The sequence below is a fragment of the Apodemus sylvaticus genome, chromosome 4, assembly GCF_947179515.1.
Source record: "Apodemus sylvaticus chromosome 4, mApoSyl1.1, whole genome shotgun sequence".
Lineage (NCBI taxonomy): Eukaryota > Metazoa > Chordata > Mammalia > Rodentia > Muridae > Apodemus > Apodemus sylvaticus.
This window is the reverse complement of record NC_067475.1, coordinates 19232195-19258831: the sequence shown is the minus strand read 5'-3', so window position 1 is coordinate 19258831 and position 26637 is coordinate 19232195. Positions and strand designations below refer to the sequence as shown.

General features: G+C 40.0%; 1 protein-coding gene across 4 annotated transcripts in view; it reads right to left on the bottom strand.

The window, feature by feature from the left end:
* LOC127682613 (guanylate-binding protein 1-like) overlaps window positions 1–26637 on the bottom strand; it is a 248504-nt gene that overhangs the window by 84579 nt on the left and 137288 nt on the right. Inside the window, exons 1-6 of one of the 4 annotated variants that reach the window (XM_052179087.1) lie at window positions 21404–21621; window positions 20787–20914; window positions 6016–6125; window positions 2857–3053; window positions 2289–2531; window positions 148–428 (exon numbers count right to left, since the gene is read on the bottom strand). The exons of 2 other annotated variants lie outside the window; for them this stretch is intronic. In XM_052179087.1, coding sequence (XP_052035047.1) covers window positions 148–428; window positions 2289–2531; window positions 2857–3053; window positions 6016–6125; window positions 20787–20914; window positions 21404–21593 — 1149 coding nt within the window. In that variant the 5' untranslated portion in view covers window positions 21594–21621. Of the gene's footprint in view, window positions 1–147; window positions 429–2288; window positions 2532–2856; window positions 3054–6015; window positions 6126–20786; window positions 20915–21403; window positions 21626–26637 lie in introns of those variants that run through there. One more of the 4 variants, XM_052179086.1, reaches the window with a different exon arrangement.

Here is a 26637-nt window from a genome sequence, read left to right as displayed (position 1 = left end):
TCAAAGTCCAGCAGAATCTAATCATTCAATAATCACTGGAAATCTGTGCACATCACTGAGAATCCCTGTCTTGGAGACTAAAGACAAGTCTTTCCTCCAAAAGACACACATTTTCCTGACTCTCAACATGTTGAGTGCCAAAGTTACCTGTAATTCCTCCTGGAACTTTTTGTCCACATCCATGAAAGAATTTTTCATGTAGATCTCAGTGGCCTCTCTCTCACAGGTCCTGTGCATGGCCAGCACCTCCTGGAGGGTTTCTGTGGGCATCTGAATCTTCTGATTCATCTGTTCTTCATAGTGGGTGATGGCCTTTTGCACTGCTGCTGAGTTCTCTATCTGGGCCAAAGTCATCACAGCACTCTCCATACAGGGGAGAGACCCACTGCTGATGGCATTGACATAGGTCTCTACCAAGGTTTTTAGGCCTATATAAATGAATTTCAAAATGACAGTTAGTTGCTGGACAGAGTACATGGTTTCCACAATTTTCTAAGAAAGATCACAAAAGGGATACTGTATTAACCTGGAGATCCAGAGATCAAAGCCCAATTTTACTGCCTCTACATTTGTCCCAGAGATGGATTTTGTACTGAATCTCTTTGAACAGCGTTTGGAAGGCTGGAGACACTGTATCTCCTTATTTTATCATCCCTCTTTTTTTTTTAAATTCTCTTCTCATCGTCTTTCCTTTCTCTCTCATTAAATGGTCAAAGAGAAAACTTGTCATTGTCTTTCTCCTCTTCCTCTTCTTTTGTTGTTGTTGGGTGGATTTTGTTGCTGTTCTTTTTTCTTTCCCTTCTTTCTCCCTTCCTTCCTTCCTTCCTTCCTTCCTTTCTTCCTTCCTTTCTTCCTACTTTCCTTTCTTCCTCACTCCATTAGTTTCCTCTTTCTTTTCTTTCTTTTACTAACTTTTCCTTAGTGCTGCATATTACTAGCACTGATTCTACACTCTGTAAATAGGTCTATCCAGTTTTCTTTCCCCAGGAGAGCTATAGAATGACCAAGACATCCAGGTTTTCTTACACCTTGGCTATTGGTAGGATTGAAAGCATGACATCCAGGAACCAACCCTCAAGCAAGTAAGAGCAGGCGCCAGCTCCTTCCTCTCAACAGTTCTGTATGAGTCAGTCCTACATTTTTTTTCTGTTTCTATAGTTGGGATGAATCATGGATTTTCTTTTTTTCTTTCTTTCAAATCTCTAATTACATTTTGTGTATGTTCATTTATTTAGTTTTTGTTTGTTTATTTATTGAAATAGTTTGGCTATATATCAAATTTAAAGGAAGTCTGGGAAATTTTAGAAATGATGAATTTTTATGTTTGATCCTCCTGCTTCCTCTTCTGCAAAACTAAGATTACAGGTTTTCACAGCTATACCAGTTCCTGTGGTGCTAGAATAAAACCAACATCTTTGCAAATGCTCGTAATTATTGTATAATCTGAACAACATTCTTGGCCCATGAGCTGCCTGACTCCATAGTGTTCTCTATTATAAATATCAGTGGAAAAATCCACATTAAATTATCCAAATGCAAACAACTTCACCTACTTCAAAATCTAATTTCTTCTGATATTAGTTTCCCAATAAACAATACAATATACAAGAAATGAAGAGATTCAATGTTAGGTGACATATTTTAGTTCCTTCTTGGACCTACCATTCTGTCATATTGTATTATAATGGAAACATTTATATTTAGCATCAAAATATATTAGCTTCCATGTCTCTTTGATACTTTTTACTGCCATAATTTTGTTCTAACCCAATGAGTACTTAATTCTAGTCAAGTGTTATAAATTAGAGAGTTTCCTACAAAGCTTGGAACCAATTGTAAATTCCTACCATCATGTTCTGCTCTCTTAGGACATTACCACTGCATCATGACTCCACACCTCTCATGCACTCTCTTCTTTCAGTCACATAACTTTTACTTTCCTGAATTGGGAAGTCATGTCCTGTCTTAGGCTTCACTCTGTTGCATTAATCGAGTGTGGTATGTGATCTTTTGTGACTTTGAGTTAACTTATTCATTAGTAGGGATCCATGAGCAAGTAGGAATTGTTTCTCAGGCTACATTGGATTCTGGTCATTTCACCTCCCCTTTGCTATTACAAATATGAGATTGTGAGAAATAGATTTACTTCCCAACTAAACTCTACCATGAGAGACGTGCAGTACATTTTCAACAACATGAACAAATGATGTTCAGTATGGGTTGAAGTGGCTTTGTCAGTATTCTACAATGAGCAGAAAACCAGATAAAAGGTAGAAGGAATAACTTACGTTTCCCATTGACTATGATGCCACCAGACAGAGTCTTGACACCAGAATCCTTGAAGATGTATGAGGCAAATTTTGCAACTTCTTCTACAAAATCTTTATTCAGCTCCTCCTCCCACACAAACTCTAGTTTGGGAAGTTGCTTCTTGTCACCAGGCCTGTCAAAGGTGAAGCACTTCCTCTTTGGGAAGAACTTCCTGATACACAGTCTTGGCTCATTAAATCTTTTAGTTTTTTCATCAGTTCCTTAAGGCAAGATAAAGTAGATGCAGTAAAGTTCAAATAAATTCTTTAAAATATATTGCCATTTTAATAATTTAAATTTTGTAAAACAAGGGGGAAATACCAAATGTGGAATGAATAAAACAAAAACAAAAGGAATTAAAAAGAACAGGCCTTCCTCTAAGAAGCTGCAGATAGTACAGTTCAAACTCAGCTAAGCTGTGTTTTCATTTCCCATAGCAGCTCTGAGGAAAGCACAATTTCAGCATCAAGAATTTTACCAGGAACGCAGAATGATCCTTCTGCTCTTGTTACCATGATATCCTAAACTTCCATTGCTCCCATTTACCTTTTCTTAGAGCTAGTGAACTCTCCAGGTATTCATCAGGAGTGATAGATTTTCCATCTTCTTCCAGAACAAGAGCGAAATCTCTCAGAGTCCACACAAAGATTGGAAAGAAGCCTACAAAGTTAGCTGAGTTGTCTACATCACTCTGATCAGGTGAAGACTTTGATTTGATTAGATCAGTCAATTTTGTCACATAGCTGGCATGCTCAGTTAAGAAAACTACAGGAAAAACAACATTTTTCATGATGTGGATCCCACCACTACCACTCAAAATTAACATATTTATTTGTTAGCTTATTCATTTTCAGAATTAACTTGGTCACAAATACCTATTTTATGTCTTCGATGGAACAAGCACTGTCCCTTGGACAATCTTTTAAAATAAGCAAAAGAATGCCTATACTAGAGTTTATATCATACTTAAAAAGACAAACAATAATTACATGAATAAAATATAAAAAAGCACCCTAAAATAGTACTAAAATTGTGATGCAGAAAAGTAAAGCAGTCCAAGCAATAGTGAGTCAACGCATGGATCTGCCTGCGTAGCTTGCACAATGTATTCTTGAAAGGGTTACTTGTACTCTGTGAGAATCTAGGTTATCAAAAATTCAAACATGGGAGGTATAGCAGAAGAACATTCCAAATAGAGGTTATATCACTTGTAAACCTTAAATTGGAGAATGTGATTATATACTGAGGATAAATCATGCTTGCCAGTGTGGTGGGGCAGACCATCCAAAAGACCTACATAGACAGACCCTAGTCTTCAGTTTGATTTGCACTAAATGGAAGGCACTTTATGTGGAGAAGATATGATACAACATCATTTCTGATGATCTTACGGGCTGGGATTCTAATTGATAATCAATTGTTTAAGCAAAGAATCATTTGGCAATTGACATATCCAAGACAAGAAAAGCTTAGATTAGAGTTTGTCATGGAAGGTATGTAGAGATGGAGGGGGTTGTTCCCTAATTGGTTCTCAATTTGGTCAATAAAGAAGGCCAGGATCTGACTGAGGTTTGGAAGGAACAGGTGGGACTTCTGGGTCCCAGGAGGAAAAGGAAACACAGGAAAAGGGAAGAGACTTTTTGGCCAGGCTTTGGAGGGAAAAGCATAAAACAATTATGTAAGGTCATGGAGGAGCTAGAACTATCACTGCAAGATAAGCAAGGAGGTTGGCAGTGGCTAGCTGATACGAGCCATTAAGTTTAGGGCAGGAGGAGAGACAGGGATAATAAATTATTAAGTGCACACATTTCAGAGCAGAAAGTATTTGAGAACGGCCATTGTGCTAGTAGGCTAATTCTAAAGTAATAAAGCTATCTGAGTGTTTTTGATTGCCCAAAGGTGGGTTGAGAGAGAATTCTGGTTAGTGATGACTGCTTGGTAAAGCTAAGCCTGGAGGAACAAAAGGGAACTGGGAAAGGCAAGAGTGTAGGCAACTACTTCAGTGTCCCAGTTCCCAGGCAAAGGCGGTAGCATGTTTTTAAAACTACACACAACATAGAGAATATGTCAGTCTAAGGAAATAACTTTGATAATGGAGCTGAGAATGGTAGAATCATGACTTCTTGTGTACTAGGAAATGGTTATATCAAGTGATTTCTATGTTTTAAATCTGAACAATTGTGTGAATGATAGGAAACATTAATGCAATTAGAAACATAGATGAATGAGTGGTTTTATGAATTTTGATTTAAATTGTCTCTAAGATACCTACATGAGAAGTTTTATCAGCAGCTAAATGTGAAAGGCTGGATGTGGCTGTAACTACAGATAGATACTTGGTGACAGCTGACACATGGGTGCTCCAGAAGCCCTCGAGGCACAATGATAGTCCCTGGAGACAAAGTAAAACAGGGCACAGGCACAGTGACTAGTGTCATACACTTAGAAGCCACAGAAGAAGAGAAAGTAAACAGGAAAGGCTTGCTGGTGAGGTGGGTGGAATACTCAATAACTTAGAAACTCTAGTACTTAGACCCAAGTTATGCAGAAAGGAAGAAGAATTCAACTACTGGAATCTGCTGAGACAAACAATACAAAGACCCACCGGATAAGGAGTTACTTGAGCTCATTATTTGAAGTTAAGTTTAATTGAAATTTAGCAAAGTTGATAATGATTTAATCAAGGTAATAGGAACATGGAAATAGTGTGAAAAGGGGAGGGAAAAGGAACATCAGGTATAGATGAGTGTCTTTTGGCCAAAAAATGTTGTGTCAAGTGGATGTTTGAAAGAAAATTGGAAAGAATGTTGCTGTACTCTGAGAGCCCATACTTTAAAGACCCTTGTCTTCATTTTATTGTCATGAGAGTGAGATTGTGTAGCATGGTCTAAATAGGAAGCATACCTGTGTCTTCTACAGTTCCATAACATGAAAAGTGTAAGGGTGGGCTGAACAAAAACGAACAGTAGAGCCAAGCACCTGAGAGAAAAGCAGGAGATATTTCTTCCAATGCATTAACTGGGCAGTTAGATGGTAACACAGATGCTGGCAGGAATGGTGATTTGTCAGGACACAATTTTAACTGGTGTGGAAGATTTGAAGGATGTGAAATATTAAGTCAGGAATGGAATTTCTGAGTAGTCTGTGACTCTGTTTAAAGAACACATAGGCAAGGAAAGCTTGAACTTATGATGGGACTGAGGTAAACCTGGTAAAGAGAAAAGGGTTTTCCAAATTCCTTACATTTGTTATACAGTTGTGGTGGTTGAAAGACAAAGGCCTTTATTCCCTGGATGAAATAATGAACCTATTCCTTTGAGGTTTAGGATTCCTTGATGAGATTTTAGGATAAATACTTCCTATAGCATTCAGTGGGCAGCCAGGACATCACTAACATTTAGAGATTATGATAATACTGATTAATGAGAATATGGGTTCTGAATCACGTTGAGGATTTGGACAAATTCAGGATATTGATGAATATAGGGATGCTCTCAGCAGTGTACCACTCTGATTATGGCAATATGTGATGTAAGAAATTTGAATTTGTTCTGGAAAATGAGACAAACTCACATGAAGAGTATCAGGGAATTTGTTAATGAGAGACTTAAAATACTAAGGCCCTTGACTGCCTATCTACCTGATGAAATAAGGAATATGTTCTTTCTAAGTTTAAGACTATGCTAGAACACACCAAAAGGATACTGTAGCTGGTCCATGGCCTGTTGGTTGATCGTTCCTATGCTGTTGTAGATGAAGGTGCTGCTGAGGAGGACTGCCAAGGCAAAGATCCAGCAGTCATTCTGGTTGTCACCCTACAGGTCAGTGAGTGAAGAAGAGTGACTAAGGGACTGTCCATCAACTCAGGTAGGCAAAGAAGGCCTTTGTCTGTCCCCATCAGCTATGACATCAAAGGTAAATCATTTCTACTACATAATAATTTTCTACCTGTAGAATGATTTTATGAATCTTCAACTCATGCTGTATAATTCAAATATGGCAATGTACATCCACGTATATGAAAGCATGGAGGACATTCACCCTTAGAAGTCATAATGTTGGTCAGTTACTAAAATCTATTCTGGCATGCTGGGCTTCACTCACACGACATGTTATGGTAAGGGCCACTGTAGCACTAGGGAAAATAAGGCAAAAAGGTTTTGTTTGTCTCATATTGGGAAGAGTAGTAATGTGATCCTCTGTGAAAAATAGTTAGTATTACAAATTATGGTGGCTTGAAATAAAAAAAAAATGATGCCACAGCAAATTTTGGTAGATTGGATGAGAATGGCGCCCCCACAGGCTTGCATGTTTAAATGCTTTGGCATCATTAATGGAGTGGAAAATTTTTAAAGAATTAGAAGGATTATGAGGTGTGGCCTCACTGGAGAAAGTAAGTCACTAGGGGTAGGATTTAAGGTTTTTAAAGCCTATACCAGTCTTGGTCTCTCAGTCTCTCCCCCTCTCCCTGTTCTTTCTCTTTTTCTCCCTCCCTCTCTCCCTCCCTCCCATCCTCTCTCTCTCCTCCTGCATATGGATCAGGATGCCTTTCAGCTGCTGTTCTAGCACCATGCCTGCCATTCCTGCTGCCATGCTCTCTACCATGAGGATAATACACTAAGCCTCTGAAACAGTTAAATGCTAGCTAAATGCTTTTTTTTTTTCTTTTTAATAATAGTTGGTGCACAGCCCACCAGGAGAGATTGACTTCTCAGCAGTGCTTTCACTTCTGGGCATGGAGGTCAGATCCCCACTTTCTCTCTAGTAACTGTCTGGAGGGGAACAGCTAGGAGTGCAAAGGGCATATGATCAGTGGAGGAGCTGGGAGAGGGTCCTTCTGGCTGCCATTTGCACCATGGAGCCAGGCAACTCCACAGCTTTCCATACAAGTCCTGCCAGGATAGAGTAATCTCCCAGCAGTGCTTTCACTTCTGGGCACAAAGGTAAGATCTTCACTTTCTCTCCAATAACTGTCAGGAGGGAAACAGTTAGGAGCACACAGGATATTCTATCAGTGGAAGAGGTGCGGAAGGATCCCTCTGGTCACCATTTACACCAGGGAGCTAGGAAGCTCCAACTCCCTTTGTGCACTGCCCTCAAGGAAAGAGTGATTTCCCAGCAGCATTTCTGGGCTCAGAGGTGAGAGCTCCACTTTCTCTCTCATAACTGTCCAAAGGGGGAATGGCTAGGGGCATGCAGGGCATACACAGTGTTGTAGTTGGGACAGGATCCTTCCAGTTGCCATCTGCAACCAGGATCTGAGTGGCACCTAAACCATCTGCACACAGATCCCATCAAGAGATTTGATCTCCCAGAAGTGCTGACACAGGCTTACAGCCAGAGACAGAAGGCTACCAACTAACACCAGAGATAACCAGATGGCAAAAGGTAAGTACAAGACCCCTACCAACAGAGACCAAGGCTACTTGGCAACATCAAGTTCTCCCATCAAGGCAAGTCCTGGATACCCCAATGCACCAGAAGAGCAAGAGTTGCATTTAAAATCCCATCTAATGATGCTGATAAAGGACTTTAAGAAAAACATAAATAACTATCTTAAAGAAATTCAGCAGAAGACAAGTAAACAGCTAGAAGCCCTTAAAGAGGAAACCCAAAAATCCCTTAAAGAATTAGAGGAAAACACAAACAAACAGGTGAAGGAACTGAACAAAACCATACAGGATCTAAAAATGGAAGCTGAAACAAGAAAGAAATCACAAAGGAAAACATCTCTGGAGATAGAAAACCTAGGAAAGAAATCAGGAGTCATAGATACAAGCATTACCAACAAAATACAGCAGATAGATGAGAGAATCTCAGGTGCAGAAGATATGATAGGGGCGGCGGCGGCGGCGGTAGCAGTGGCTGCTCCAGCTGAAGGGCCATCAGCGGTGGAACCAAGGCGACACAGGGTCCAGTTAGGCCCTGCGCCCACGACCACTGACCTTCGCTGACCAGCCGGGCGGCAAGCAACTGCGGTTCTGCGGAGCCTTTCGCTGCACGGAAGCCACTTCAGAACTCGGCTGCCCGCCAGTCAGGAGAGACTCACCGCCATCTTGATCCTGGGCTCCAGAGATCGGTCAGACTGAGGTACACAAACATAATCCTAGGCCCAACACCGCAGGGGTCGGAGCCAGACGGGCGTTGGCCTGCACCCAGGCCCTGGGCTGTTCGAGTGGCCATCGGGGCGCCAACCCAGCCAGGAGTTTTTTTTTTGCCCCGGCCGGTGCACGCGCCGCCATTTTGCCTACAGGAGCCAGAGTGCTCGGGAGGGCAGAGACTGCTAACAAGCGTAGCCTGAGGCTAACAAAACGGGGGTCTAGGCCCCAAAAGGCACAGGACTGACCCCAAGAACTGGGCGGCTTGGTGGGCCATCTGTGTGTCAACCAGCCCAGGAGGTTATTAGCACAACAGACTCTCCCGGTGCTTTCGCGGAGCGCGGACGCGCACGCCCGCCATCCGGGTCACCTGGCGGACCCAAATAACAGACATAGCCCTAGGGGAACTTTGCTCGGACCTTGGCCTCCCAGGCGTTTGCCTGGACTCAGGGCCCAGGCGACAAGGCTAACCTAGTGTGCGCCAGCCCGGTTGGGGAAATCGGCTGCCCAGCGGAGTGAGTGGAGCACAGGGGAGGTCACAGCAACATTCACCTTCGGAGCTCCCTGGGGGTGCACACGGGTTCCACCTGGTCCGCAGACACAATCTGGGGCAAGGCCTCAGGCAGAAGCCCCCAGCTCAACTCTCTCCGCTTCAGATCAGCCTGGGTGGCCGCCACATCTCCAGGTCCCTCAAGAGGCTAGTGGGGGCTTCCGGGCGGCCAGCTGGGAGAAGTCGGTGTGCTCCAATAAATCCTGCGGGCCCCAGCGGGAGCCTTCAGGTGCCTGCTTCGGGATCTGAACAGCCTGGACAACAGCACCCTGTCTATAGGCAGTGCAGAGTGTAAGCTGTGCACCAGAGGCCAACGGGGAAGGGGCAGCTTGCACTGGTGAGTCCAGCACTGACAAGACCAAGTAACACCAGTGAGAGCTAGATGGCAAAAGGCAAACGCAGAAACGTCACTAACAGAAATCAAGGCAATATGGCAACATCTGAACCAAATTCTCCTCTACCAGCAAGTCCTGGATACCCCATCACACCAGTAAAACAAGATTTGGATTTAAAATCACTGGTCATGATGCTGGTACAGGAACACATGAAGGACATTGAGGAGAAAATGGATCAAAAGTTAGAAGCCCTTGCAAGGGAAACACAAAAATCATTGAAAGAAATCCAGGAGAATACAAAAGCCAACAAGGAGGAAATGCAAAAAACACTTAAAGAAATACAGGAGAACTTTGCTCAACAGGCTGAGGTCATGAAAGACGAAACACAAAAATCTCTTAAAGAAATACAGGAGAACTTTGGTCAACAGGCTGAGCTCATGAAAGAGGAAACACAAAAATCTCTTAAAGAATTACAGGAAAACACAAACATGCAAGGGAAGGAGCTAAGCAAAACCATCCAGGATCTAAAATCAGAAGTAGAAACAACTAAGAAAACTCAAAGGGAGACAACTTTGGAGATAGAAAGCCTTGGGAAGAAATCAGGGGACAGAGATGCAAATATCAACAACAGAATACAAGAGATAGAAGAAAGAATCTCAGATGCTGAAGATTCCATAGAAACCATGGACTCAACAGTTAAAGAAAATGCAAAGTGCAAAAAGCTTGTAACCCAAAATATCCAGGAAATCCAGGACACAATGAGAAGACCAAACCTAAGGATTATAGGCATAGATGAGAGTGAAGATTTACAACTTAAAGGGCCAGCAAATATCTTCAATAAAATTATGGAAGAAAACTTCCCTAACCTAAAGAGAGAGATGCCCATGAATATACAAGAAGCCTACAGAACTCCAAACAGACTGGACCAGAACAGAAATACTTCCCGTCACATAATAATCAAAACACCAAATGTTCTAAACAAAGAAAGAATACTAAAGGCAGTAAGAGAAAAAGGCCAAGTAACATATAAAGGAAGACCTATCAGAATCACAGCAGACTTTTCACCTGAGACTATGAAGGCTAGAAGGTCCTGGGCAGATCTCATGCAGACTCTAAGAGAACACAAATGCCAACCAAAACAATTATATCCAGCAAAACTCTCAATCACCATAGATGGAGAAACTAAGATATTTCACGACAAAACCAAGTTCACCCAATATCTATCCACAAACCCAGCCCTAAAAAGGATAATAGGAGGACAACACCAATACAAGGAGGGAAACTCCACCCTGAAAAAAGCAAGATAGTAACCTTTCATCAAACCCAAAAGAAGTTAAGCAATCAAATTTAAAAAATAACGTCAAAAATGATAGGAAGTAACAATCACTATTCCTTAATATCTCTTAACATCAATGGACTCAATGCCCCAATAAAAAGACACAGACTAACTGACTGGATACGTAAACAGGACCCTACATTTTGCTGCTTACAGGAAACACACCTCAGGGTCAAAGACAAACACTATCTTAGAGTAAAAGGCTGGAAGACAATTTTACAAGCAAATGGTCTCAGGAAACAAGCTGGAGTAGCCATTTTAATATCAGATAAAATTGACTTTCAACCCAAAGTCATCAAAAGAGACTCTGAGGGACACTTCTTGCTGGTCAAAGGAAAAATACAACAAGAAGAACTCTCAATCCTGAACATCTATGCTCCAAATGCAAGGGCACCCTCTTTCATAAAAGAAACTCTATTAAAACTCAAAGCACACATTACACCTAACACAATAATTGTGGGTGACTTCAACACTGCACTTTCCTCAATGGACCGATCAGGAAAACAGAAACTAAACAAGGACACAATGAAACTAATTGAAGCTTTGGACCAATTAGACTTAACTGATATATATAGAACATTCTATCCTAAAACAAAAGAATATACCTTTTTTTCAGCACCTCATGGTACCTTCTCCAAAATCGACCATATAATTGGTCACAAGACAGACCTCAACAAATATAAAAAGATAGAACTAATCCCATGCCTCCTATCTGATCACTATGGAATAAAAGTGGTCTTCAATAGCAACAGAAACAACAGAAAACCCACATACACGTGGAAATTGAACAATACTCTACTCAATGACACCTTGGTCAAGGAAGAAATAAAGAAAGAAATTAAAGACTTTTTAGAACACAATGAAAATGAAAACACAACATACCCAAATCTATGGGACACAATGAAAGCAGTGCTAAGAGGAAAACTCATAGCCCTGAGTGCCTCCAAAAAGAAAATGGAGAGAGCATACATTACCAACTTAATGACACACCTGAAAGCCCTAGAACAAAAAGAAGCTATTTCACCCAGGAGGAGTAGAAGGCAGGAAATCATCAAACTCAGGGCCGAAATCAATCAAGTAGAAACAAAGAGAACCATACAAAAAATCAACAAAACTAGGAGCTGGTTCTTTGAGAAAATCAACAAGATAGATAAACCCTTAGCCAGACTGACCAAAGGGCACAGAGAAAGTATCCAAATTAACAAACTTAGAAATGAAAAGGGAGACATAACAACGGAAACTGAGGAAATCCAAAAAATCATCAGATCCTACTACAAGAGCCTGTACTCAACACAACTGGAGAATCTGGAGGAAATGGACAATTTCCTTGACAGATACCAAATACCAAAATTAAATCAGGACCAACTAGACCATCTAAACAGTCCCATAAAGCCTAAAGAAATAGAAGGAGTCATAGAAAGTCTTCCAACCAAAAAAAGCACAGGACCAGATGGTTTCAGTGCAGAATTCTACCAGACCTTCAAAGAAGAGTTAACACCAATACTCTTCAAACTATTCCACAAAATAGAAACAGAAGGAACACTACCCAATTCCTTCTACGAAGCCACAATTACGCTGATACCAAAGCCACACAAAGATCCAACAAAGAAAGAGAACTTCAGACCAATTTCCCTTATGAATATCGATGCAAAAATACTCAACAAAATTCTTGCCAACCGAATCCAAGAACACATCAAAACGATCATCCACCATGATCAAGTAGGCTTTATCCCGGGAATGCAGGGTTGGTTCAATATACGGAAATCCATCAATACAATCCACTACATAAACAAACTCAAAGAACAAAACCACATGGTCATTTCATTGGATGCTGAAAAAGCATTTGACAAAATTCAGCATCCTTTCATGCTTAAAGTCTTGGAGAGAACAGGAATTCAAGGCCCATACCTAAACATAGTAAAAGCAATATACAGCAAACCGGTAGCCAGCATCAAACTAAATGGAGAGAAACTTGAAGCAATCCCACTGAAATCAGGGACCAGACAAGGCTGCCCCCTTTCTCCTTATCTTTTCAATATTGTACTTGAGGTACTAGCTCGGGCAATTCGACAACATAAGGAGGTCAAAGGGATACAAATTGGAAAGGAGGAAGTCAAACTATCATTATTTGCAGACGACATGATCGTCTACCTAAGTGACCCAAAGAACTCCACTAGAGAGCTCCTACAGCTGATAAACAACTTCAGCAAAGTGGCAGGTTACAAAATCAACTCAAGCAAATCAGTGGCCTTCCTATACTCAAAGGATAAACAGGCTGAGAAAGAAATTAGGGAAATGACCCCCTTCACAATAGCCACAAACAGTATAAAGTATCTTGGGGTGACTCTTACCAAACATGCGAAAGATCTGTATGGCAAGAACTTCAAGACTCTGAAGAAGGAAATGGAAGAAGACCTCAAAAAATGGGAAAACCTCCCATGCTCATGGATCGGCAGAATCAATATAGTTAAAATGGCCATTTTGCCTAAAGCACTATACAGATTCAATGCAATACCCATCAAAATCCCAACTCAATTCTTCACAGAGTTAGAAAGAGCAATTATCAAATTCATCTGGAACAACAAAAAACCCAGGATAGCTAAAACTATTCTCAGCAACAAAAGAAAATCTGGGGGAATCAGTATCCCTGACCTCAAGCAATACTACAGAGCAATAGTGTTAAAAACTGCATGGTATTGGTACAGTGACAGGCAGGAGGATCAATGGAACAGGATTGAAGATCCAGAAATGAACCCACACACCTATGGCCACCTGATCCTCGACAAAGAGGCTGAAAACATCCAATGGAAAAAAGATAGCCTTTTCAACAAATGGTGCTGGTTCAACTGGAGGTCAGCATGCAGAAGAATGCGAATTGATCCATCCTTGTCTCCTTGTACTAAGCTCAAATCCAAATGGATCAAGGACCTCCACATAAAGCCAGACACTCTGAAGCTAATAGAAAAGAAACTGGGGAAGACCCTTGAGGACATCGGTACAGGGAGAAAGTTTCTGAACAGAACACCAATAGCGTATGCTCTAAGAGCAAGAATTGACAAATGGGACCTCATAAGGTTACAGAGTTTCTGTAAGGCAAAGGACACCATCAAGAGGACAGATCGGCAACCAACAAATTGGGAAAAGATCTTCACCAATCCTACATCAGATAGAGGGCTAATATCCAATATATATAAAGAACTCAAGAAGTTAGACTCCAGAAAACCGAACAACCCTATTAAAAAATGGGGTACAGAGTTAAACAAAGAATTCTCACCTGAAGAACTTCGGATGGCGGAGAAGCATCTTAAAAAATGCTCCACTTCATTAGTCATTAGGGAAATGCAAATCAAAACAACCCTAAGATTTCATCTTACACCAGTCAGAATGGCTAAGATTAAAAATTCAGGAGACAGCAGGTGTTGGAGAGGGTGCGGAGAAAGAGGAACACTCCTCCACTGCTGGTGGGGTTGCAAATTGGTACAACCACTCTGGAAAGCAGTCTGGCGGTTCCTCCGAAAACTGGGCACCTCACTTCCAGAAGATCCTGCTATACCACTCCTGGGCATATACCCAGAGGATTCCCCACCATGTAATAAGGATACATGCTCTACTATGTTCATAGCAGCCCTATTTATAATTGCCAGATGCTGGAAAGAACCCAGGTATCCCTCAACAGAAGAGTGGATACAAAAAATGTGGTATATCTACACAATGGAGTACTATTCAGCCATTAGAAACAATGAATTCATGAAATTCTTAGGCAAATGGATGGAGCTAGAGAACATCATACTAAGTGAGGTAACCCAGACTCAAAAGGTGAATCATGGTATGCACTCACTAATAAGTGGTTATTAACCTAGAAAACTGGAATACCCAAAACATAATCCACACATCAAATGAGATACAAGAAGAAAGCAGGAGTGGTCCCTGGTTCTGGAAAGACTCAGTGAAACAGTATTTGGCAAAACCAGAACGGGGAACTGGGAAGGGGTGGGAGGGAGGACAGGGGAAGAGAAGGGGGCTTACGGGACTTTCGGGGAGTGGGGGGGGGCTAGAAAAGGGGAAATCATTTGAAATGTAAATAAATTATATCAAATAAAAAAAAAAGAAGATATGATAGAAAACATTGAAAGAACAATCAAAGAAAATGAAAAATGCAAAAAGCTCCTAACCGAAAACATCTGGGAAATCCAGGGCACAATGAGAAGAACAAACCTAAGGATAATAGGGATAGAAGAAAGCTAAGATTCCCAAATTAAAGGGCCAGTAAATATCTTCAACAAAATTATAGAAGAAAACTTCCCTAACCTAAAGAAAGGTATACCCATGGACATACAGGAAGCCTACAGAAATTCAAAGAGATTGCACCAGAAAACCTTCCTGTCACATAATACTCAAAACACCAAATGCACAAAAGAAGGAAAGAATAAGAGAAGCAGTAGGGGAAAAGATCAAGTAACATATAAAGGCAGATCTATCAGAATTACACCACATTTCTCACCAGAGACTATGAAAGCTACAATATCCTGGGCAGATATCATACAGACTATAATAGATATCATACAGACTATAATAGAACACAAATGCCAGCCCAGGCTACTATACCTAGCAAAAGTCTAAATTACCATAGATGGCAAAACCAAGATATTTCATGACAAAACCAAATGCACACAATATCTTTCCACAAATCCAGCCCTACAAAGTATAATAAATGGAAAACTCCAACACAAAGAGGCAAACTACACACTAGAAAAAGCAAGAAATTAATCTCCCATTAAGACACCAATAAGAAGACAGTCACATAAAGAGAACCCTACAATTAACAATAATAATATTTTCCTTAATATCTCTTAATGTCAATGGACTCAGTTTCCCCAATAAAAAGACATAGGCTAACACACTGGATATGTAATAGGACCCAACATCTTGCTGCATACAAAAAAGCCTACCTCAGTGACAAAGACAGACGCTACTTCAAAGTAAAAGGCTGGAAAACAATTTTCTAAGCAAATGGTCCCAAGAAACAAGCTGGAATAGTCATTCTAATATGGAATAAAATGCACTTTCAAGCAAAAGTTATAAAAAAAGATAAGAAAGGTCACTTCATAATCATCAAAGGAAAATTATACCAAGAAAAACTCTCAGTCCTGAATACTTATACTCCAAATGCAAGGGCACATACATTCATAAAAGAAACTTTACTAAACTTCAAAGCACACATTGCACCTTATACAATCATAGTGGGAGACTTCAACACAACACTCTCATCAATGGATAGATTATGGAAACACAAACTAAATGGAGAAACAGTGAAACTAACATAAGCTATGAACCAAATGGATCTAACATATATATGTATATAACATTTTATCCTAAATCAAAAGAATATACATTCTTCTCAGCACCTCATGGTATGTTCTCCAAAATTGACCATATAATCTGTCACAAAATGTGTCTCAACAGATACAAGAAGATGCAAATAATCACATATATCCTATCAGATCATGATGGATAAAGGCTGTTCTTCAACAACGTCAAAACCAATAGAAAGCCCACATATATGTGGAAGCTGAACAACACCATACTCAATGATATTTTGATCAAGGAAGAAATAAAGAAAGAAATTAAAGACTTTTTAGGATTTAAAGAAAATGAAGGCACAGCATACCCAAACCTGAAAAACAATGAAAGCAGTCCAAAGAGGAAAACTCATAGCTCTTAGTGCCTCTAAAAAGAAACTAGAGAGAGTGTACTGGTTAGTTTTGTGTGTCAACTTGACACAGGCTGGAGTTATCACAAAGAAAGGAGCTTCAGTTGGAAAAGTGCCTCCATGAGATCCAGCTATGGGGCATTTTCTCAGTTAGTGATCAAGTGGGGAAGGCCCCTTGTGGGTGGTACCACCTTTGGGCTGGTGCTCTTGGGTTCTATAAGAGAGCAGGCTGAGCAAGCCAGGGAAAGCAAGCCAGTAAGGAACATCCCTCCATGGTCTCTGCATCAGCTCCTGCTTCCTGACCTGCTTGAGTTCCAGTCCTGACTTTCTTTTGTGATGAACTGCAATGTGGAAGTGTAAGCTCAATAAACCCTTTCCTCCCCAACTTGCTTCTTGGTCATGATGTTTGTGCAGGAATAGAAACCCTGACTAAGACAGAGAGCATACACTAGCAGCTTGACAGCACATCTGAAAGCTCTAAAACACAAAGAAACAAATATACTCAAGAGGAGTAGAAGGCAGCAAATAACTTCAGGGCTGAAAGTAACCACGTAGAAACAAAAGGAACTATATAAAGAATCAATGAAAGTAGGGGATGGTGTTTTGAGAAAACCAACAATATAGAAAAACATTTAGCCAGACTAACTAGAGGGCACAGAGACAGTATCCAAATTAACTAAATCAGTAATGAAAAGGGAGACATAACAACAGAAATTGAGGAAATCAAAATGTCATAAGATCCTACTACAAAAGCCTTTATTCAGTAAAACTAGAAAATCTGAATGAAATTGTCTGGATGACAATTTCCTAGACAGATACCAGGGACCAAAGTTAAACCATGATCAGATAAACTATCTAAACAACCCCATAACCTCTAAAGAAATAGAAGCAGTCATCAATAATCTCCCAACCAAGAAAAGCCCAGAACCAGAGGGGTTTAGTGCAGAGGGTTATCAGACCTTCAAAGAAGACCTAATACCAACACTCTCTGAACTATTCCATAAAATAGAAACAGGAAAAACACTACCTTATTCGTTTTATGAAGCCACAATTACTCTGATACCTAAACCACACAATGACCCTACAAAGAAGGAGAACTTCTGACCAATATCCCTTATGAATATCAATGCAAAAATACTCAACAATTTTTTTCCAATCCAAATGCAAGAACACATCAAAACTATCATCCATCAAGATCAAGTAGGCTTTATCCTAGAAATGCAGGAATGGTTCAATATAAGGAAATCCATCAACATAATCCACTAAATAAACAAACTCAAAAAACCCCACATGATCATCTCATTATGCTGCAAAAGCATTTGACAAAATCCAACACCACTTCATGATAAAAGTCTTGGAAAGATCAGGAATTCAAGGCCCATACCTAAACATAGTAAAAGCAATATACTGCAAACCAGTGACCAACATCAAACTAAATGGAGAGAAACTTGAAGCAATCCCACTGAGATCAGGGACTAGACAAGACTGTCTACTCGCTCCCTACCTATTCAATATAGTATTTGAAGTTCTAGCAAGAGCAATTAGACAACAAATGTAGCTCAAAGGGATACAAACTGGAAAGGAAGAAGTCAAAGTATCACTATTTGCAGATGATACAATAGTGTAGTTAAGTGACCTCAAAAAGTTCACCAGAGAACTCCTAAACATGATAAACAACTTCAGTAAAGTAGCTGAATATAAAATTAACTCAAACAAATCAGTGGCCTTACTAAAGTATAAACAGGCTAAGAAAGAAATTAGAGAAACTACTCCCTTCACAATAATCACAAATAATATAAAATACATTGCTGTGACTCTAACTAAACAGGTGAAAGATCTTTATTACAAGAACTTCAAGTTTCTGAAGATAGAAATTTAAGATGATCTCAGAAGATGGAAAGATCTCCGTGCTCATGGATTGGCAGGATTAATATAGTAAAAATGGCTATCTTGCAGAAGGAAATCTATAAATTCAATGCAATTCTAGTCAAAATTCCAATGCAATTCTTCATAGAACTAGAAAGAGGAATTTGCAAATTCATCTGGAATAACAACAACAACAAAAAAAAACAAAACCAGAATTGAGAAAACTGTTCTCAACAATAAAAGAATTTCTAGTATAATCACCATACCTGACCTCATGCTGCTCTACAGAGGAATGTGATAAAAACTGCATGGTATTGGTACAGTGACTGGCAGGTAGATCAATGGAATAGAATTGAAGACTCAGAAATGAACCACACACCTATGATCACTTGATCTTTGACAAAGGAGCTAAAACCATCCAGGGGGGGAAAAGACAATATTTTCAACAAATGGTGCTAGTTAAACTGGCGGTTAGCATGTAGAAGAACAAAAATCAATCTATTCATATTCCCTTGTACAAAGCTCAAGTCAAAATGGTTCAAGGACTTCCACATAAAACCAGATACACTGAAACTAATAGAAAAGAAAGTGGGGAAGACCCTTGAGTACATGGACACAGGGGGAAAGTTCATGATCAGAACACCAATAGTTTATTCCCTAAGATCAAGAATTGACAAATGGCACCTCATAAAATTGCAAAGCTACTGTAAGGCAAAGGACACTATCAATAGGACAAAATGGCATCCAAGAGATGGGGAAAATATCTTTACCAATCCTACATACAAAAGAGGACTAATATCCAATAAATACAAAGAACTCAAGAGTTAGACTCCAAAGAACCAAAGAACCCTATTAAAAATGGGGTACAGAACTAAACAAAGAATTCTTAACTGCAGAATACAGAATGACTGAGAAGTACCTAAAGAAATGTTCAACATCCTTAGTCATCAGGAAAATGCCACTCAAAACAACCCTGGGATTCCACCTCACACCAGTCAGAATGGCTAAGATCAAAAACTTAGGTGACAGCAGATGTTGGAGAGGATACAGAAAAAGAGGAACTCTCCTCCATTGCTGGTGGGATTGCAAACTGGTAAACCCACTCTGGAAATAAGTTTGGCAGTTCCTCAGAAAACTGGACACAGTACTGCCTGAGGACCCAGATATACCACTCCTGGGCATATACCCAGAAAATTCTCCAACTTGTATAAGGACGCATGCTTCACTATGTTCATAGCACCGTCACTTATAATATCCAAAAGCTGGAAAGAAACCAAATGTCCCCAACAGAAGAATGGATCCAGAAAATGTGGTACATGTATACAATGTAGTACTGCTCAGCTATTCAAAACAATGAATTTATGAAATTCTTAGGCAAATGGATGGAACTAGAAAATGACATCCAGCGTGAGGTTACCCAAACACAAAAGAACACACAAAGTATGTACTCCCTGATAAGTGGTTATTAGCCCAGAATCTTGGAATACCCAAGATATAATTCACAGACAACATAAAGCTTAAGAAGGAAAAACAAAGTGTGGGTACTTTGGTCCTTCTTAGATGTGGTATAAAATACCCAATGGGAGGAAATACAGAGACAAAGTGTAGAGCAGAGACTGAAGGAAAGAGCATCCAGAAACTGCCCCACCTGTTGATCCATCCCATACACAGTTATCAAACCCAGACACTGTTGTGGATCTCAACAAGTGCTTGATGTCAGGAGCCTAATATAGCTGTTTTCAGAGAGGCCCTGCCAGTGCCTGACAAATACAGAGGGGAATTCTCTCAGCCAATCATTGAACTGAGCTCAGGGTCCCCAATGGAAGAGCTAGAGAAAGGACCCAACTAGCCCTGTAGGAAGAACAATAATATGAACCAACCAATACCTCCAGAGGTCCCAGGGACTTAACCACCAATCAATGAGTACACATTGAGTACACATGACCCCAGCCATATTGTTAGCAGAGGATGGCCTTTTGGACATCAATGAGAGGAGAGGCCCTTTGGACTCCAGAAGGCTAGTTGTCCCAGTGTAGGGGAATGCCTGGTCAGGGAAGCAGAAGTGGGTAGTTTAGTAAGCAGAGGGAGGGGGATGGGATAGGGGGTTTAGGATGGGAAATGAGGAAAGGGAATAGCATTTGAAATGTAAATAAAGAAAATATCTAATAAAAAATTAGTTGCCCTTGTTATGGTGTCTCTTCACAGAAATAGAGCACTACCAAAAACATACGTTTTCTATTGCTTTTGTCTCATTGAGTGTGCTATGTAGAAGTTACAATTCTTATCATTTCTATAGGCTCACACTTAGGTGTGTTCAGAAAAGAATAGACAAATTTAGAGACAGCATTAAAATCTAACCAAAACATGGTGTGATGGTATAAAATAAAAATGGCAACAAAAATATTGTCAGTTATTTTTATGAAGGTTGAGTCTCTGTGAATCAGTTGACTTTAGTGTAAAGTCTTGGTTCCGATGTGAGGTAAGTGATAACACTAATTTGATGCATCAGAACTATAAATGAAGATTGGGAGTGGACTATTGATGCACCATGGGTAAAATTGTAAGTTGATATTGTTTGTACCTTCTTTACGTCTTCCAGACCCTCTGTGTCCAGAAGAACCAGGATGTGTTCAGGTTTCTGGGGATGAGGGAGGCACCACATCCAGATGCCCTTTGTGTGAGACTGCACAGTATAGCCCAGGGAGAAGCCTGCAGAGTGGGGATGAGATGGAGAAATAAACAGAACATGCTTCCTGAAATCTCATTGGAATGAACATATTTACCAATTACAGGAGAACAACAGTTACAAGTATTGGTTTTGATTAGAAACCCAGGATCAGGGAGGGCAGAACATCCAATGCTGATTAGTCATTCATTTGCAACCAAGATATTAGTGGACTCTTGCTCCTCCTAGACAAACATTCTAACAAATATTCTGTAATTCAACAGAAAGTAAGGTGGCTTTCTCTATTAGTGTATTATTTCTTCCACTAAGAAATGCTTATACCTTTAAAAGAAGGAGTAATGGGATTTGGGAAGAAGCAGTGAGAAGACTAATTCAGAAAAGCAAGTCCGCTGATGGACACAAAGCATCCCATATCACCTGAGTCTCTGAACTTTTCTCCTCACGTTTGCTTGCTGGATGCTGACAGTGGAGGTGGGAGGAGGACTGAGCAGAGCATTGCTGATAGCACTCACCATTCTGCTTTCCAGCCAGCTTATTCATCAGATAGGATTTGCCTGTGCGGTACAAGCCCACTATTGCTACCACCACCACAGGCTTTTCGATAGCAGACAGGATCTTCAGAGCTTCCTGGTTGATCACCAACTGCTCCCCAGCGTTCTCAATGAGGCAAACTGGGCCTGGCATGTAGATTTCTGAGGCCATTTCCAGAGTACCTTTATGTTTGCCAGAAAAGATAATATAGGAAATGTTCTGAGTCAGAAGAACTCAAATCAATGACATGAGTAATCATGGGCACACTGTTGTAAACCATAGGGTGCAATAGCAACACCTTGACTGGGAACCCAATTAGCCATCTGGAGCTAGTAAGGCCATGGATCTTGAAGGAGATCCTATTACCACCACATTATTAAACCAGTGTCACTCTTAACTGCATTTTAAATATTTATCCTCATTTCCACAGATAAATGTAGCTCTCAATCCTCGACAAAGTTTTTCTTTGTTAACAGATGGAGACCACTAAAAAAACCTACAACAAACCAGAGGCCAAGGAACAAATGATTGTGTGATACCCAACTCCAGCTTCAACATGACTTCTGCTCCTAAGGCTCAGGGAACATCAGAGAAAAAGGGAAAGAAGTGAAAAGATCTAAGAGTCAGAAAAACAGGAAGTCTGATGTGAGACTGGGGTTCCTAAAAGTGATGGGGAAGCTATACCCATGTAATCTCAACAACTTGGCTACCTAAACAAGACCCAATGAGTACAACACCAATAGACATGCCTTAACATCAAAGGGGAAATTTCGTGGGGCCTGAACTCTAAACAAAACACTATAGGCAACTAAGGAATGCTGAGATTGGAATGAACTTTCTCATGGAAGAACTCCCTAGTTAGTTATCCAATACCAAGTGATCTGTCCTGAAATCATATACATCCAATAACATTATACAGATGGGACAGATTGTGTTTTCATTGGTTTATCAATATATACATGTGTGTGTATGTGTGTGTGTGTGTGTGTGTGCTGTAATAACAAAGATAAATAAGCCATTAAAAAGAGAGCAGCAGAGATACATTAGAGATGTTATTGGAGAGAGAAAGGGAAGGAGAGAAATGAGGGAATCATATCTAAATTCTAGAAAATTTTTATTAAAAATAAAATGGATCAAAATGTTGTCTACTCAGTATTTATTCTTTGCACATTCTTACGTGTCCTAGAGGCCTAAATGACTTCACTGAAGAGTAGTTTATGTTTAAAACTAATTTTGAAATCCTTAGATAACTAGAAAAGTACAGCTGTTTTAGAGTTCCCCATGAAACACTTTCCAAGGATCCCAGTATTTTCTGTAACCATAGCAAAATAATAGGATCCAGAATTGAAACATTTTTTATAATACCCTAGTAAACCTGCATGTCATAGATCCTCACCTCATTTAATCAACTTTCTATTAATGTTCTCTCCTTGCTGTATAATTGAAAACAGGATCCTTCATCAACCATCAGATGTCTATCTTCCTCTCATCTTCAGGAGGCTTTTATTCTTTGCTATTACTTGGGCATTTTAGAAGGGGATAAGCCAGTCCTCTTGTAGAATGCCCATTGATTTTTGATGGTTGTCCAATATTTGTTTTGAATATATCAATAATTCTTATTTATTGTTCAGGAAGGTCACAGAATTGATACTCTGCCATCCTAGGTGATCAGAAGAAGTGACTTGGCCTTAGAGTCTCCTGTAGATAGATGCAAAGGGGTTCAAGCTACTACCAAACTTAAAATGAAACTCCCTTAGTGCAGTGGCAGCAGAGGAGCAGCCTCAGCAGCCCAGTCCTCCTTGGCAGATGTGTGTCCTGGAGAGAGTCTGGCATGAGACAAGAGAGACACTGGAACTAGAAGGACTTTATGATACATGGTCTTTGTCTCTAAAATTGGCCTGCAGCAAAAGACAAGTTGGAGCTGTAGGAAATGTTGACCAACACTAAAAACTGGTGTAACATCATTGTATGAGCAATGGACTCCTAGCCACAGGGTGGAGGAAAGAACTCAAGTCTGGTAAGGGGGTCTCTAGATTCCTTCAACAGAGTGTGGAACCTGCAGTGGTTTGGATTTGAGCAACAAATTTCAAGTCACAGAGACAGTGATCCTAGAAGCAGAAGTGCAGTGAAGAAGTTCAGAGCTAACGGATCTTCAACATCCAAGTCACAGCAGGGAGGCACAGCAAAAAATTTGAGACAACTTGCTATAGTAGGATCCTGATGGACAGAACTAGGGAAAATACTGAGGAAAGGCTGTCCTGCAATCAGAAGCCTTGATTGTGATGATGGTGTCTTTATTATGGGTTGTCCTCCAATAGTAAGCCCTAACTGAGAACATAAGGTCTTTTGTTTATTTCATTGTTCATTTGTGCTTATATATTTTAATCTCTAATTTGTTATTTTTATTTTAAAAAATCTTCTATTCATATATACAGGCTGTCTTAGTCAGGGTTTCTATTCCTGCACAAATATCATGACTAAGAAGCAATTGGGGAGGAAAGGGTTTATTAAGCTTACAGTTCCAAATTGCTGTTTATCATCAAAGGAGGTCAGAACTGATACTCATGCAGGTCAGGAAGCAGGAGCTGAGGCAGGAGCCATGGAGAGATGTTTCTTAGTGGCTTGCTTCCCCTGGCTTGCTCAGACTGCTCTCTTATAAAACCCAAGGATACCAACCCAGAGATGGTAGCACCCACAAGGGCCCCTCCCCCCTTGATCACTAATTGAGAAAATGCCCCATGGCTGGATCTCGTGGAGACACTTCTACAAGTGAAACTCCTTTCTCTGTGATAACTCTAGCCTGTGTCAAGTTGACACAAAAAAACAGCCAGTACACCCTTTTTCTGCTTCCTGATCTAATCCAGGATCCCTGCTCTATCCTCACATCTCTTCAGCTTCTCATCTTCAGTAGATCCTCACTATTCCTTTATCCTCAATTACTTTACAATTTAGAGGAATATATTTCAGTTATCTTGTAGAGTACCCTTCAATTAGATCATTTTTTAGTTCTTTTTTCAATGTTAGCTTGAAATTCTACTGGTATATACAACACAAGAAGGTCCCAGAACTGATACTGTGTAATCATTACTGATCAAATCAGAGAATGAATGATGTGGACATGACTTGCTCTGATAGTGCTCTTTTTAATACAGTTTCTTGATTAAGGGGCTACCTGCCAAGAAGTGGCTAGAGTTTTGTAATCAAAATTACCACTTGAACAGAAAATAAATACTTAGAAAAAATGTCTAGGGTTTATTCACCAGGGATGTACAAGTAAAAAATGTATTGAGGTTCCATCTCACCCCACTGAAAATATCCTGAATAAAGAAAACAAATAACAAGGGCTTTCAAGGCTGCTGGAAAGAGAGACTTATGAGTTGCCAATGGGAATGTCAACTGCTGTGGACACAGTAGAAAGCAGTATGGAGGCTCCTCAAAAACAATTAGAATTAACAAATGACCAAATAATACTCATGTATGTATGTGTATGTATGTGTGTGTGTGTGTGTGTGTGTATGTATGTGTGTATAGTACGTATATATGTAGGTCTAGATGTGTATATACATATACATACATATACATACACATGTTTATACTTATGCATATATATGGATATATACATATAAAAATAGATTATATATGTATAAATATATATTTATGCGTATATATGTATAATCATATATGTGTATATATGTATATCTGTATGTGTTTGTATATATATATATATCATCCTTTAGAGAGACACTCAGCACATACAACTTCACCATACTTCATGAGTTTCATCACTACTTTCAGCATCTACTAACAATTCATTTCATAAATTACCCATGGTAGCATTTGCTTACAGATGACTGTCTACTCTTATCATGCTGCATATTTATTAATGGGGGCTCAACAGCAAGTGGGAGTATTGCTCCTACTTGCATTCATTCATTTATTCATTTGGCTGCATCAGCATAGACTGCTCAGTACTTATTAATTCCCTGTGTCTTAGTACATTGTGATCATTCATATTTTGTTGCCCGGCTTGTTCCCTGTGTTCACTGAGGCTCCTTCAGCTGGATCCTGTGCTTGGCTGGCAGACTTCCATGACATTCCCAGTGCTGTGGGACTCTCTGCCACCACACAGTCTTCCAGACTTTTCCTATATAGCTCTAGAGTTGAGAATTCTTCCCAAAGGTTTGGTTTCTTTCAGTTCACAGTCGTATTTATACCAAAAATATTACATAGAGTATATTCATTGCTTCAAGGTGAAACAGTATCTTCTGGAACATGATATGGTATTTGAACTCATTAAGTAACATCACCTGTAGCTGCCTATAGAAAACCCACATAAAGCTGGGTGGTTGGTGGTACACCACCTTCAATCTAGCACTAGGAGAGCAGAGGCACATGTATCTCTGAGTTTGAGGACAGCCTGGTCAACACATAAGTTCCAGGACAGCGAGGGCTACACAGAGAGACACTATCTTGAAAGAAAAAAAGATGAAAGACAAAAACCCTGCATAAAATCCAGCATTTGAAATTCCATCATAGATCAGTGAGAGGCTCAGGAAGCCCCATGCATAACTGATGTGATAATGGCAGTTAATGACTGCTTGAGAAGCCAGGGCTGGTTTTCTTGAGTCATATGGTCCCAGGTTAGTTACCAAAACTCCAGTAGGTGGCCTTCTGCACATGCCTGAATGAGCTCAGGAACTTAACTCAATTAGACATGAAACTGGGGATAAGACACAGTAGGGGGATGGGTAGGGAGAGATGGAAGAAAGAGTAAGGAATATATATAATCCAAAATACATGACATATATGATGTTCTCAAGGAATGAAGAATACACACACACACATACACACATACATATTCAAAATAGTATTCAGAAAGACTCTGTAGCTTCCTAGATTATCAATGAGAAAACTGTCTCTTTACAAACTCCAAGAAGCCTAGCTTATTTAGGTAGAAACTGGCAACAAGTTGAGGGATTTTGTCTGAGTTTCATTAGACAGTAGAGATGATCTAAAATAGTACCTAGAAAGCAATATGTACCTTAAAACACTTATGCCCTCAGTGTGAACTCTTCTTTATCAGAGTTTAATTAATTGCCATAGTAGGAACAGGGTCATTTGCAGTAAAGGCTCATCTGTCAACCAGTCCTGCCCCACTCACATCTGTCTTGGTTTCAGTCTCCTTTTGTTAGGTTGAACCAGCAGATTGGTAAAC